Genomic DNA, 15000 nt, shown 5'->3' on the forward strand with positions numbered 1-15000 from the left:
GAGTGTGTGAGTGTGTGAGTGTGTGGTTACTGATGTACGTGAGGGGCTACGCAGGGGCCAGCTGGATGCGGCCTGTGGACTGGCTGTATTAGCGAGTCAGGAAACATCCGGAAAGACCAGCGCTCCGGCCTGCTAATTAGCTTGTGTGTGTGTGTGTGTGTGTGTGTGTGTGTGTGTGTGTGTGTGTGTGTGTGTGTGTGTGTGTGTGTGTGTGTATCTGTGTGCGTGTGTGTGTGTGTGTGTGTGTGTGTGTGTGTGTGTGTAATTAGCTTGTGTGTGGCACATTAACATCCTTGCCTTGTGCACATGATTGACAGGCTGGGCATTCTCCTGGACGGTCGGATCTTTGGAGGTCATTTAGCCTTAGTACTCTACAACAAAGACCAGATATCTTCTTCAAGGGGATATAGTTGGTTGGTAGCTAACAGAACTTTGCTAAATATTTCATTAAGTGCTCAAAATGGGCATTGCTGTCATACATATGTGCTCGTTACACATCCAAAAATGATTCCTGTGTTTTTATTTTATTTTCTATTTTTTTAAGTCTGTGGTTGAGGAATTCTGCATGTATATGTTTCCCTCTCCTTTAGGTCGTCTTCATTGGGCGCTTTCCAACCCCATGCCTTTTGTCTCCTAAGTTTGACAGTTAAAGGTGCCTTCTACTTGGTGGGGTCACAATGTGTGCATGAGAACAACAGGGTACTATGGACAACAACCAAAGAGTTATATGAACACACCACCTTAAACCAGTCAATGCACCCAGCTTCCCGCTAACAGAAACATCTCACATTGACATTCAGGATTGAAACTCTGACACCAACATGTCGTTACAAGTTAATGGAATTTCACTAATGGCGGGTAGTAGAAATGGCAGTAGTTAGTAGATAGAAGGAACTCTGGCTCAGGGACATAACGCTGAAGAATAACGCAAGGTTGGTGAAGTGAACAATGATCCGTGAACAAGTGGCGATAAGAGCATGTCGTGATCGACCCACTGATCCACTTGATGGGCTGTGTGACCTTATCAAGTGTGGAGAAGGACCTGATAACCAAATGCATTGTGGGTAAGCAGAAGGGGGGGCATTTCTAGTGAGATGGGTCTGAGCAGGAGGCATTAGTTAACAAATAGAGAGAGAGAGAGAGAGAGAGAGAAATAGAGAGAGAGAAAGAAAGAGAGAGCAAAAAGAAACTGATACAGAGAAGGAAAACTACTGCAAAAGTGAGTGAGGTTTCTTAGTTTCACATCTCTCTCTCCCTTACTCTCTATTTCTTCTCTGTCTATCTGATCATCCCAGCCCATTTTAGTATTTAAAATGAAAACGCACAAAGCACTATTAAATATTTGTTTTAAAAAAGAGGACATTTAGTGAAAAAAAATGCTTGCGTTGGACTCGAATCCAAAATGAGGGAATCCTGTGGCCGATTTTAGCGGACGGCACAAGTACTAATCACGTGATGCAGTAGGCTACACACCGAACTGTAACTTCAAGCCACGGGCTCACGGAGTTGCCGTTAACGGCTTGGAGGCTCCCCACGGCGGTGAAACACACTGACTGAGCACGGTAACGGCTCACTTCCCGCGAGAGAGAATGGAGTCGGCCTTCTAAACCTCGGCTTGTTTTTTTAAAACCGTAAAAACTAGAACAGAATACATGGCATGAACTTCTGAATTCGGCTAAATTATTACAAGTAAATAAAGGAAAAGACAAAGGCAATTGCCTGGTACGCGAGAGACTTTTCGTCTCGACATTTAGGCTATACAGCAAATGCACCGACCGATACATATTCACCGGCTCACTGCCGCAGTGCAGATTTAAAACACTCCACTCATACTAAACATGTAAATTGTGGAAAGAATACATCATTTATCGCTCCAAACAACTTCATGTAGCCTAGTCAACCGTTAAAACGCTTACGTCGTTTCAAACGACACTTGGCACAATTAAGCCTTTTATGTTGCAATTTTCCGCCACTGTAATCAAACCATTAAAACTTCATGTAAATGAGTACACTGACGATGTGAGTGCCGAAGACCTCTGCAAATAAAATCATAAATAAATAAGTAAATAAGTTAAATCAGAAGCCGCTGTCTCCCCGACAGCATGTAGAATTTGGCGAGCCTTTTTTTCGATCCATTATCCACCCACACCGTCTTCATGCGCGCCACCTGTTCTTTCCAGAAAAGCTTTTATGCCCGTTAATAATACATCATTTACACGCGTGCCCGCATACTTAGTCTATGCCCACGCAGATTTTTGTTTTGTGTTTAATTTTTCATGAAAATTAAATGAGCGTGATTACACAGACGGCAATATATTTGCGAGACAATGAGAGCGATTCCAGGGTGGACAACGCTCGCAGTGCGCTGGGATCCAACGGGTGTGCCCTGCACCCCGCACACACAAGCACACACACACACACACGCTCGCACACAAAAACACACACACACACACACACACACACACACACACACACAAGCACCGCGAGTCGGTATGCTGTAGGCTACACTCACCCGCGCAAGCACGTAGACACACACACACACACACACACACACACACACACAAAGAGAGCATTCATTTGCACGACCCTCATTAGCTCGCGGCCAGTCCCGCGCGCATCTTCCTCACAATCACCCGCACCTCACAACCCAAAACAGCTCCTCTTGTAAACTTTACTCGGCCTCATAATTACAAAATATACGGCCGAGTTCTGTAAAAACCTACGGCACTTCAGACTTGTTTAAAGTGCGGTGAGCCTGAGCCTGAGCCCCATCTGTAATGCTAGGGAGGTTCCGAGGGCAATGTATTTTAATTAATGGGGGGGGGGGGGGCAAACCGCGAAGAACCAGATGCACACGGTCGTTCTCTGTGTGCAGTTTTTGGCAAGAAACCTATTTTTTTATTGATTCCAGAAAAGCTCCCGTTTAGCTCCTCCAAGCTCCGCAGAGATCCACAAGATGTGAATATGAGCGCCTGCCGCCTGAGCATCGAAGACAAAATCCTTGCAACATGTTAGTCAGCCCTTTGCCTATCTGTTAGTTCAACGGCTTTCTTTTCAAAGTTATCTTTGCTCATGCAATTGGATACATAATGCGAGTGGACTAGGTCTTAGGCCTAGTCGTAACAGGAGTACAGACTTAGGATGAAGCCCCGAGGCTATACAAACTGTTTTCAAAGGGCCCAGTTTAGGTAGTTTTTCAACCACACCACTAATTACTGAGGATATTATTGAAAACTGCAAGCGTGATGACAGAAGCAATGGGGTAAAATATATCTTATTTCATGCAATGCCCGGATGTTTGAAACATTGTTGCAGAGAGACGCGTGTAGGCCATTGTATGCCCAGTCTAAAAAAAAAAACTGTATCTCTTTATCTTCTACACTGAGAGAAAGAGAGGGGCCGGTGTCATGTCATGTCCGTGTCAAATTGTTTTTAAATATGGTAAAATAATAAATGTAATATACATGAATGTATTATTCTCGTGAAGAATTAGGCAGCAACTCCCTTTCCGCCGAGCGAGCCGAGCGAGCCGCATGTCTCTGGACGGTGGACCCGGCTTTGGGGAATGACGCATTCGCACATGAAAAGCGTCAGATCACAAATAAATAACATGGTCAATAAATACATAAAATAACCAAAATTGTATGCATTATATTTACTACTATTATCTATGATTTACTCCCTCCACTATTAAACAATTGGACTGTACCTGACACATTGTAGTAGGGGAAAGTACGGAAAAGCAACGACAGCGCAGCTCAGTTAATATTGTCGCATCTGTGCTTCAGAGAAGTGACAGATACGGCCTCGATTACTATTTTATTATTAGATTACTGCCATTCTATTTAGACATGGACGGGTGTATTTTGACAAGACGTTTTTACAGGGGGAGCACAGGCCTGGATTGAACATTATTATTAGCCACGTGTCTCTCTATCACCTGAGTATGGGTTAAATATTTAGAAGCTTTGTTTTATTTATAGGAGGGGAAAAAATCCATTGTAATTGCTTTCCCCATCAAATGTATATTTCAGTCTGTTGGTAACAAAGGACCACCGATGTGCAGGGCTTGTATAGCTACAGGCCACACGTAATTATTAGGCCTCCTCGTGCCCTTTGTGACACAGTCGGCGGTTCTCTCCTCGAGAGCAGGGAGCAAATCGTGCACTTTGAAAAGCAGTCCCGCGCAGCCTATATCAGCTCGGTACATTCGACTTCTCGACAAAAATGAGCTCGACAATTCGTGCGCCTGACCTTATCTGACCCCGGCGCTCGGGGGGACCTCTGCCAAAAAGCCGGGTCAGGAAAAATAGACACATAAATCACTCAAGAGGCAACAGATATGGCCCAGTGTGTTTTATATAAACAATCTATATCCAAATGTGAATAAATAGGCTAAACTATTAGGTTTTCTGTCCTGCCATGACCCGCGCGCAGTAGTCCGTTGAAACCACCAGGACCGTTTACCGAAAGTACAGCCTACCAAACCTAAACAAAAAAGAAACGGAGCCCTCAAACGACTGAGCCAAGCGGTCGTAAAGACACAGAGAAAGAGTTAGAGAGAGGAAAAGAAAAAGGGGGGGGGGGAATCCAACTTCAATTCTGCTTGGCTGGGCTTTCTTTATTTTACATTCGCACCGTTGAGCTGGCCCAGACGCCAACCTGCTTAGGAGAATAAACATTTTGCATAGATAGCGTTTGACCGTGTTCAAATCTGGTATAATTTACAACATCTGTGCATTAGATTATAGGAGTTAAATAACTCCAACAGAGGAAACCTGGTGAATTTCTTCAAGGAGCTTTGCAGGCTGCGCTCCTCGGCCTCAATACAGGTAATAATCTTTGTTTCGGTGATACAGCAGGCTTGTCTAACTTCATAGATTGATTCACTCCTTAGACACCAGAAATGAACAAAGAGCACAGACCAGCTGAAAAGCAGAAAAATAGGCCTTTTGCGTTTTGTTAGCTTCACCGAACCACGTCCCCTCTGATAGTAACATACTCTCTCAGTGCCACACACACACACGCACGCACGCACACACCCATACACGCACACGCACGCACACACACACGCGTACACACACAGGCACAAACAAACTATCCACATATTGTCCATATACTGTCACATATTCCTCCAAAACAACGAGACTTTGTACAAACTATAACGCATTTTATGAAAACTACACCACATTCATATGTCACGGACCTAAACTCAGTCGTGCGGGAGGAAATAAGCTCTCGACATCGGCACGCCTCCTTACTTTTTTATATCAAACTGATATGAAGCCACAGCGCCATTTTCCCCCCAAAAGCATGTGCAGTAGAAGGAGAAAATGCCTCCTGGACAACTGCCACAGCAGGCGAACGAGAGGGAAGGAGAGAGGGGAGCGCGAGGAAAAGAGCGGTTAACAGCAACGGACCGGACTGATATGAAAGGAGCACGCAACAGGGCAGGAGACAAAACAATAACACACAAGTTCACGGTTCGCCCGGAAGCACTCGAAGCAAGATTTTTTTTTTGTAAGTACAGTACAGTAAGAAAAATCAAACATAGCAAACAACTTGTCAAAATGGCGAGATCGTATTTTTTACCTGCGTCAGACAGTACGGTGAGTACATGGCTCTATGGGCGAGAGTTTAACCGGGAGAGCGTGGCTGAGAAGTTGGGTGGAAGTTCGCTGTGCCGCTGCATGGCACTCTGGTCCGCGCGCTGTGTCTGCGTGCGTCCGTTCAGCCCCAAAGCTCGCGGGCTCACACACACACACAAACTCTGCGCGACTGTTCGGCGCATAGAGACCCCGCCTCAAGAGCCAGAAAGTGAAAGCTTATACAAACTTTGACGAGGGAAAAAAGTCTCTCTCTCTCTCTCTCTTTCACACACACACACAGACTTTTGCCCTGGAATCTATTGGTTTAATAGCTACTAATGTTGTTGTTCACCAACCAAAGCGTTGTTGTCACTCGCCTTCCTTATTGCTGCAGTAAATTCACACTGGATTTGACCTGGATTGTAACTGATTATCACTGCAGAAATACATAGCGGTTGAGGTCATCAGAAATGCCTCCCCCCAACACACACACACACACACACACACACACACACACACACACAAGAGAAGACCCCAACACAGCCAACTTTGCGTTAATGACTGGAGCAGCAGGAGCTTTTCAGGCCACCTGTGTTATATATTAACTTCAATATTATAGATTCAGCGTATCGATACTGTTTATTGTAATATTTTGAGTCAAAGGCCAAACCTGAACCACAGACTAGGCACAGCAAAACCCATGTGGGCATCCACACTGACCACCAGAGAGAGAGAGAAAGAGGGAGAGAGAAATATGAATAATAAAAGAAAGGTGAAGTAAAGATTCTGTGTTCACTACTCACACAAAACATGTGTGCGTGTGCTTGTGTGTGTGTATGTGCGTGTGCTTGTGTGTGTGTGTGTGCATGTGCGCGTGCGTGTGTGTGTGCTTGTGCGTGTGCATTTTATGTGTGCATGTGCATGTGTGTGTGTGTGTGTGATGATCAGACATAAGTGTATGGAGGTGTGAGGTGGGTGGTATGGCATACTGCACAGAGGTGAGAGGAGTGTGGGGAGCCAGAACCACATCAGAGCCGACCACACACACACTCTCTCACACACACACACACACACACACACACACACACACACACACACACAAACACAGACTGGAAGAGGTGCAACAAACTCAATGACCTTAAAGAAGTCCTCTTCGCCTCAACCTTTAAGCAGGCCCATTACAAAAACGTTGAGCTCAGAAATGTGTGTGTTGTGTGTGTGTGTGTGTGTGTGTGTGTGTGTGTGTGTGTGTGTGTGTGTGTGTGTGTAAGTGTGTGTGTGTGTGTGTGTGTGTGTGTGTGTGAGTGTGTGTGTGTGTGAGTGTGTGTTTGTGTGTGAGCATGTGTGTGTGTGTGTGTGTGAGCGTGTGTGTGAGTGTGTGTGTGAGTGAGTGTGTGTGTGTGTGTGAGTGTGTGTGTGTGTGTATGTGTGTGAGAGAGTGTGTGTGTGAGTGTGACAGAGAGATAGTGTGTAATAAAAAGAGTAGAACCCTGTATGAGTCAGACACCAGGTAGCCTTCAGACAGGTGAGGTCTTGAAGCCTGTTGGTGGAGTAGATAGGCTTCAGAGGCCTGAAACAAACAAGACACAACAATAGGTTAACAACAAACAGGCAAACAAATAAATAAACAACATAACTTACCGCAACTGTCACCAAAACATAAACAACTATCACCAAAACATAAACAGCTGAATAAAACCACCATCAGAAGCAAAAACAAAAACAAGAACTTACACGTATCAAGACAGGACGGAGCAGCAACAGTATAAACAGTCATACGGCAAAAATAACAAAGAAACAAACAACAACAACAACAACAGTAGCCTGACCACCAACAAGACATGACTGGCAGCAGTAGTTGAAGGGTCTGTTGATGGAAGTGATGAATGGCGTGATGATAAGATGGCAGTGCATGTTGCCAAGCAGACACAGAGCTAGATGGAGGCTTTCTTTCTCTCTCTCTCTTTCCCTCTCTCTGTCTCTCCCTTTCTCTCTCTCCCCTCTCTCTGTCTCTCCCTCTTTCTCCTCTCTCTTATGTAGACAGCACAGGGAATAATCTCTAAATCGTTCTCTTGGAGTCATATGTTCACAGAGACAAAAGAGTCATGAGAATAAAAAAACAAATAGAATAGAGGAGTTGATTAGAGTGATTTTCGGCGTGTGTGTGTGTGTGTGTGTGTGTGTGTGTGTGTTTATTTAGGGAGAGGGGTAATTGTGCTACGTTGATGTGAAGCAATGTGTCTGCATGTGGAAGTGTTTGTGTATATGCATTAGTGAGAGTGTATTGGTGAGTGAGTGAATGAGAATATAAGCATGTGTATGTGTAAGAATGTCTGTGTTTATGTGTGTGTTTATGTTCATGCGTGTGTGTGTGTGTGTGTGTGTGTGTGTGTGTGTGTGTGTGTGTGTGTGTGTGTGAGCATGTAAGTGTGTGTGCGTGTGTGTGTGTGTGTGTGTGTGTGTGTGTGTGTGTGTGTGTGTGTGTGTGTGTGTGTGTATGTATGTGTGTGTGTGTGTGTGTGCCCATATTAGGTTAATGTGAGTTACTCTGAATCGTATTACATATTAACTTCTAATAGTAACACTGTAACAAGTGGACTTTAATGCTCATAGGACTATAGCTCAACCACAGCTAAGTGCATTGGCCTCACACACACACACAATCACACGCACACACGCACACACAAAAACACACACACAATCACACACAAACAAAAACACACAGACAATCACACACACAAAATCACACACACAAACACGCATCCCATCCAAATCAAGCGTCCCACGTGTCTTCCTCTTGTGGATCAGAGTATAAATTATATATCATATGGCTATAGCGCTCCCATATGCAGGGCCCATATGGTCCCCCCAAAGCACATATCTAGGGGTCTCATTAATTAACATTTTAAAGGCGAGGGGAAGAGGACGACGACATGGGGAGAAAGAGAAGGAGTGTATGTGTGTGTGTGTGTATGTGTGTGTGCTTTTGTGTGTGTGTGAGAGTGTGTGTGTATGTGCGTGTGTGTGTGTGTGTGTGTGTGTGTGTGTGTGTGTGTGCGTATATGAGAGTGTGTGTGTGAGAGTGTGTGTGTGTGTGTGTGTGCGTATATGAGAGTGTGTGTGTGAGAGTGTGTGTGCGTGTGTGAGAGTGTGTGTTTGTGTGTGTATGAGAGAGTGTGTGTGTGTGTGTGAGAGAGAAAGAGGGGGGGGGTGAGAGACAGCCAGAAAGGGGGGATGAGAAAGAGAGTTAGAGGGGATATGTGTGTAACGAGAGTGAGAGAGAGAGTGTCAGAGAGAGAGAGAGAGAGAGAAAGAGATGGAATGACTGAGATACAAAAAAAGCGGCAGAGAGTGATCCAGTGGAAATGGACAGATAGTGAAGTAGGATGTACGCGTAGTCCTGTGTGTGTGTGTGTGTGTGTGTGTGTGTGTGTGTGTGTGTGTGTGTGTGTGTGTGTGTGTGTGTGTGTGTGTGTGTGTGCCCGTGCGTGCGTGTGTGTGTGTATGTGTGTGTGTGTATGTGTGTGTGTGTGTGTGTGTGTGTGTGTGTGTGTGTTTGTCTGGTCCAAACATGAGGGAGATTGACAAACACAGAGTGCTAGCATGGAGTATGAGAGGGACTGTGACTGTGCTGCTGACCCAGATAGCAGGCCAATGTGGGTCAGCACTGCTCCAGCATCAGCTGTCATCTCAGGACCCGTTTGTTCCTCCCCTCACAAGACAATGGAGACCTCTGTGTTCATCTGGTGCTCTTACATGCGTACGCGTACTCTCCACCGGGCTACTGCATTGTGTGTGTGTGTGTGTGTGTGTGTGTGTGTGTGTGTGTGAGTGTGTGTTTGTGTGTGTGTGTGTGTGTGAGTGTGTGTGTGTGTGTGTGTGTGTGTGTGTGTGTGTGTGTGTGTGTGTGTGTGTGTAAGCTGTTGTTACATGCGTACGCGTACTCTCCACCGGGCTACTGCATTGTGTGTGTGTGTGTGTGTGAGTGTGTGTGTGTGTGTGCGAGAGTATGTGTGTGTGTGTGTGTGTGTGTATGTTTGTGTGTGTGTGTGTGTGTGTGTAAGCTGTTGTTACATGCGTACGCATTCTCTCCACTATGCTACTGCATTGCAAAGAGTTAGAACTGTATGAAGCGAGACCAGAGAGACAAACAAGAGAGAGAAAGATGGAGAGATGGATGGAGTGAGAGAAAGATGGAGAGATGGATGGAGAGAGAGTAAGATGGAGAGATGGATGGAGAGAGAGTAAGATGGAGAGATGGATGGAGAGAGAGTAAGATAGAGAGATGGATGGAGGGAGAGAAAGATGGAGAGATGGATGGAGTGAGAGAAAGATGGAGAGATGGATGGAGTGAGAGTAAGATGGAGAGATGGATGGAGAGAGAGTAAGATAGAGAGATGGATGGAGGGAGAGAAAGATGGAGAGATGGATGGAGGTAGCGAAAGATGGGGAGACGAATGGAGTGAGAGAAAGATGGAGAGATGGATGGAGTGAGAGAAAGATGGAGAGATGGATGGAGAGAGAGTAAGATAGAGAGATGGATGGAGGGAGAGAAAGATGGAGAGATGGATGGAGGTAGCGAAAGATGGGGAGACGAATGGAGTGAGAGAAAGATGGAGGGATGAATGGAGTGAGAGAAAGATGGGGAGATGAATGGAGGGAGAGAAACGGGTGAGAGAAAGATGGAGAGATGGATGAGGGAGAGAAAGATGGAGAGAGGGATGGAGTGAGAGAAAGATGGAGAGATCAATTGAGGGAGAGAAACAGGTGAGAGAAAGATGGAGAGATGGATGAGGGAGAGAGAAACGAGTGAGAGAAAGATGGAGAGAGAGGATTGAGTGAGAGAAAGATGGAGGGAGAGGATTGAGTGAGAGAAAGATGGAGAGATGAATGGAGTGAGAGAAAGATGGAGAGATGAATGGAGGGAGAAACGCCCACTTGGTTGGGGCTCAGGATCGTAAGTCGAGGGAAACCGATGTCACCGCTGCACCAAAGATCCCCATGAGTATAAGAGAGAGAGATAAAGAGGGAAAGAGACAGAGAGAGCGGAGAGAGACAGAGAGAGACAGAAGAGGGAGATAGAGGGAAAGAGGCAGAGAGAGAGTGAGCTAGAGACAGAGAGAGAGAAAGAGGTAGATACAGAGAGAGAGAGAGAGAGAGAGAAAGAGAGGGAGGAGGAGAGAGAGAGAAAGGACTCTGTTAAATGTATACTGTATGTAGTGTAATAAGAGACAGAGAGAGAAGAGCGAGAGAGAGAGATAGACACAACTCAGAGAGAGAGAGAGAGGGAGCTAGAGACAGAGAGAGAGAGAGAGAGAGAGAAAGAGAGGGAGGAGGAGAGAGAGAGAGAACTGTTAAATGTATACTGTATGTAGTGTAATAAGAGACAGAGAGAAGAGCGAGTCGACTCTGTTTCAATATGAACTGTAAGGTAATGTTTGGCTTCAGGTGTAGAGTGAATGGGAGAAGTAAGGACCTGTTTTTCATAGTTTCACTCACACACACAATCATACTAAACAGACACACACACACTCATACTAAACTGACACAAACAGACACACACACGCACGCACACGTACACGCACACGCACACGCACACGCACACGCACACGTACACGCACACACACACACACACACACACACTCATGCTAAACATACACACACGCACACGTTCACATACACACACACACACGCACACGTTCACACACACACACACACACAAACACACACACACACACACACACACAGAGGGAGTGACAAAGAGAGAAAGATAAACAAAAAAACACACACTGTAGAAGACAGCTTAGCTCTAATTAGGGTGCCCATTTTTGTCACAATTCATGGCAAGATAAAACCCAAATGCATTAACACACACACACACACACACACACACACACACACACACACACACACACACAGACACACAGACACACACACACACACACACACACACGCACACACACACACACACACACACACACACACACACACACACACACACACACACACACACACTGAGCAGTGCAGTGCTTATAAAAGCGATAGCAAGGCTCCCATGGGGCCAAATTTTTGGTCTCAATTCATGGCAGAGTATCAGTCAGCACACACACACACACACACAAACACACACACACACACACACACACACACACACACACACACACACGTACACCTGGTCCTCGACAGTTCCACCATCCAAGACCAGCAATTTAGGCTTGAGAACAATCGCCATAGCGACGGGGGCTGTAGTTGCCATGCTGTTGTCCCATGTCTCTTGTCCCACCTGCTCTGGTTTGAGTCCCTTTCGCTCATTAGCACCCGCTATCCCTCGTACTCTTGTCATTTGTCATAAGAATGCTATTGTTGTTTATTTATCATAACGCATGATTCACAGGTGCCAAACACACTCCACCACCCCTCCCCCCACAGAGTGGTTCACAATAGCACTCACCAGAGAGAGAGGGGGGGGGGGGGGGGGAGGGAGAGAGAAGGAGAGAAGGAGGGAGAGAAGGAGGGAGAGAGCTGAGTGAAGCCAATGCCAGACTTGAGGAAGAAAAACAGTAGAAAAATGAGAATTTTCACACTCATATCTCAGGAGAGACATACCGGAAGGAAGGAGGAGAGAGAATGGCAGAAGGAAGAGGGGGAGAGAGGTAGAGAGGGGGAGAGAGGGGGAGAGAGGTAGAGAGGGGGAAAGACGGGGAGAGAGGTAGAAAAACAGAGGGTTGGTGCAAAGCTACCACATCTATGCTTGCTAATTACTGCAATGCATGATGGGAGTTTTGACACAGGATTCCTGGCCCAGTTGAGAAAGTGTGTGTGCGTGCGTGTGTGTGTGTGTGTGCGCACGCTTGCGTAAGTGTGTGTGTGTGTGTGTGTGTGTGTGTGTGTGTGTGTGTGTGTGTGTATGCTGGGTGAGGGGTGGCAACCGGCCCAAAGGGGACAGATTCAGTGCCAAACACACTGAGCACAGAGAGTAGAGGTGTCAGGCTTCTCAGCTTCTAATTGTTTATCATTATTATTCACCCAGAGTGTGTGTGTGTGTGTGTGTGTGTGTGTGTGTGTGTGTGTGTGTGTGTGTGTGTATGTGTGTGTTTGTGAGAAATAGGTTGTATGAGTGCGTTCATTGGCATATGTAAGTGCACGCTTTTCTACTCACACACACACACACACACACACAAAAACACACACACACACACACACACACACACACACACACACACACACACACACACACACACACACACACACACACTGGCGCGTATGGAGAGGAACAGGCGAGGGGGGAGTCAGCACCATAAGCAGCTGGCATACCAACACCACACCAGCCCTCTGCCAATGCTGCACCAGGCCTGTGCCAACCCAGGAACCGCACCAAACATGAATCTCCACTTTAGACAGAGAGAGAGAGAGAGAGAGAGAGAGAGAGACAGAGAGAGAGTGGGGGAGGGAGAGACCGACCGACAGACACATCAGTTCCAAATCTGCCATGTATCTCCATGACAACAAAGCACCTGGTGACTGACGTCACGTAAGCCGTGTACTTCTTCTGTCCCTCTCTTACTTTCTTCGGGTCAGACACAAACGTACGCAAATACACGCCGACACACACACACACACACACGCGTGCACGCGCAGTGACCGTGAGAGAAAAAAAAAAGGGTAAATAGGACTTAACTAAAGTTGAGGTAGATGATGATGAAGTGAGACTGTAAGCATGACAACCAGCTAGTGAAATTGGTTGAGTTCCGGAGATGAGGACAAATTCACCACAGATAAACACCACAGATGAGTTTAAGAAATGTATATCAACGATAGGTCGCCGATATTTCAATGATCAAGGTCAAGGAAAGGTCAGCAAACTAAGGTGCGACATATTTTAACATGTACGGCTCAGGTAAACCCAGTTGTTTTGGATGAGTACAACTTCACATGATGTGATTAGCATGGTTAGCATCTCTCATAGGATAGACCTGAATCAGCACATTAGCTCAGGTACATTCTGGTGCTTGTCAACATGGCTCTTCTTGTTAGCGCAGGTACATTCTGGTGCTAGTCAACATGGCTCTTCTTGTTAGCGCAGGTACATTCTGGTGCTTGTCAACATGGCTCTTCTTGTTAGCGCAGGTACATTCTGGTGCTAGTCAACATGGCTCTTCTTGTTAGCTCAGGTACATTCTGGTGCTAGTCAACATGGCTCTTCTTGTTAGCGCAGGTACATTCTGGTGCTAGTCAACATGGCTCTTCTTGTTAGCGCAGGTACATTCTGGTGCTAGTCAACATGGCTCTTCTTGTTAGCTCAGGTACATTCTGGTGCTAGTCAACATGGCTCTTCTTGTTAGCGCAGGTACATTCTGGTGCTAGTCAACATGGCTCTTCTTGTTAGCGCAGGTACATTCTGGTGCTAGTCAACATGGCTCTTCTTGTTAGCTCAGGTGCATTCTGGTGCTAGTCAACATGGCTCTTCTTGTTATTGTTAACACCAAAAGTACATGTGTTTTACCCATGAGCCTTTGCAAATTGCGCTGGAGGACACTATAAATACTGACATGCAATTATGACACCCGTAGATGCCCGCCCACTCAGTCACCCTCTCTCTGCCAAGAGAGATGCCATCTGAAGACTGACGACGTCGTTCTCCTCTAGCGCATCAGATATAGAATCTACATGTCACACCGAACATTACTAGGGAGTTACGGCGATAAATACGATCCAATAACTTAATATAACCGATTCTGAAGGTCCAGTCCACAATTCTGGCGAAGGGTTGACGATGTTTGAGTTTCGACGACCAATCAAATTATACCCCTCCGGGTCGGTGTTCATGAAGCAGCGTGTTGATTGGCTGTAATAGAGTATGACCCGGACCGGGCCCCTTTGTTTGATTCCCATTTACAGATTCTGTGTACTGTGACTGTAACTGTGACTGCGACTGTGTACGAACACCAGAGTATTTCTGAGTGCATCACAGAACAGAGAGCTAGAGGGCCGAGCGATTCACTGATTTTAACTAAAAATAAAAGCGTATGGGATTAGAATAGCAGATTGCATGTTTAAAGAAGTCATCCATTCAGACGTCTTCTGCTGAGTAGTTTAACTGCGCTGGTACATGAAGAGTGCCTCCCATAGCAGAGTTAAGCACACACACAAACACACACACACACACACACACACACACGCACACACACACACACACACACACACACACACACACACACACACACACACACACACACACACACACACACACACACACACACAACCACACACACACACACACACACACACACACGTGTGTTTTAAGAGTGTCCCCCATAGCAGAGTTAAGCACACACACAAACACACACACACACACACACATACACACACACATGTGTTTTAAGAGTGTCTCCCATAGCAGTGTTAAGTTGTA

The 15000-nt window shown here is 46.0% G+C and overlaps 2 protein-coding genes across 5 annotated transcripts in view; both read right to left on the bottom strand.

Annotated features, from left to right (window-relative positions):
- The window catches only part of LOC308364918 (histone H1-like), a gene marked incomplete at its 5' end in the record, with an annotated part of 439427 nt that overhangs the window by 129740 nt on the left and 294687 nt on the right, over positions 1–15000 (bottom strand). The gene's annotated exons all lie outside the window — the stretch shown is intronic.
- The window catches only part of nfixa (nuclear factor I/Xa), a 100679-nt gene that overhangs the window by 81858 nt on the left and 3821 nt on the right, over positions 1–15000 (bottom strand). For 3 of the 4 annotated variants that reach the window (XM_080838159.1, XM_080838157.1, XM_080838160.1), the window contains exon 2: positions 7078–7158. In XM_080838159.1, the coding sequence (XP_080694285.1) occupies positions 7078–7158 (81 nt within the window). Of the gene's footprint in view, positions 1–5592; positions 5732–7077; positions 7159–15000 lie in introns of those variants that run through there. The other variant, XM_080838158.1, reaches the window with a different exon arrangement.

The sequence above is a fragment of the Sprattus sprattus genome, assembly GCF_963457725.1.
Source record: "Sprattus sprattus genome assembly, chromosome: 1".
NCBI classification, from domain to species: Eukaryota; Metazoa; Chordata; class Actinopteri; order Clupeiformes; family Clupeidae; genus Sprattus; species Sprattus sprattus.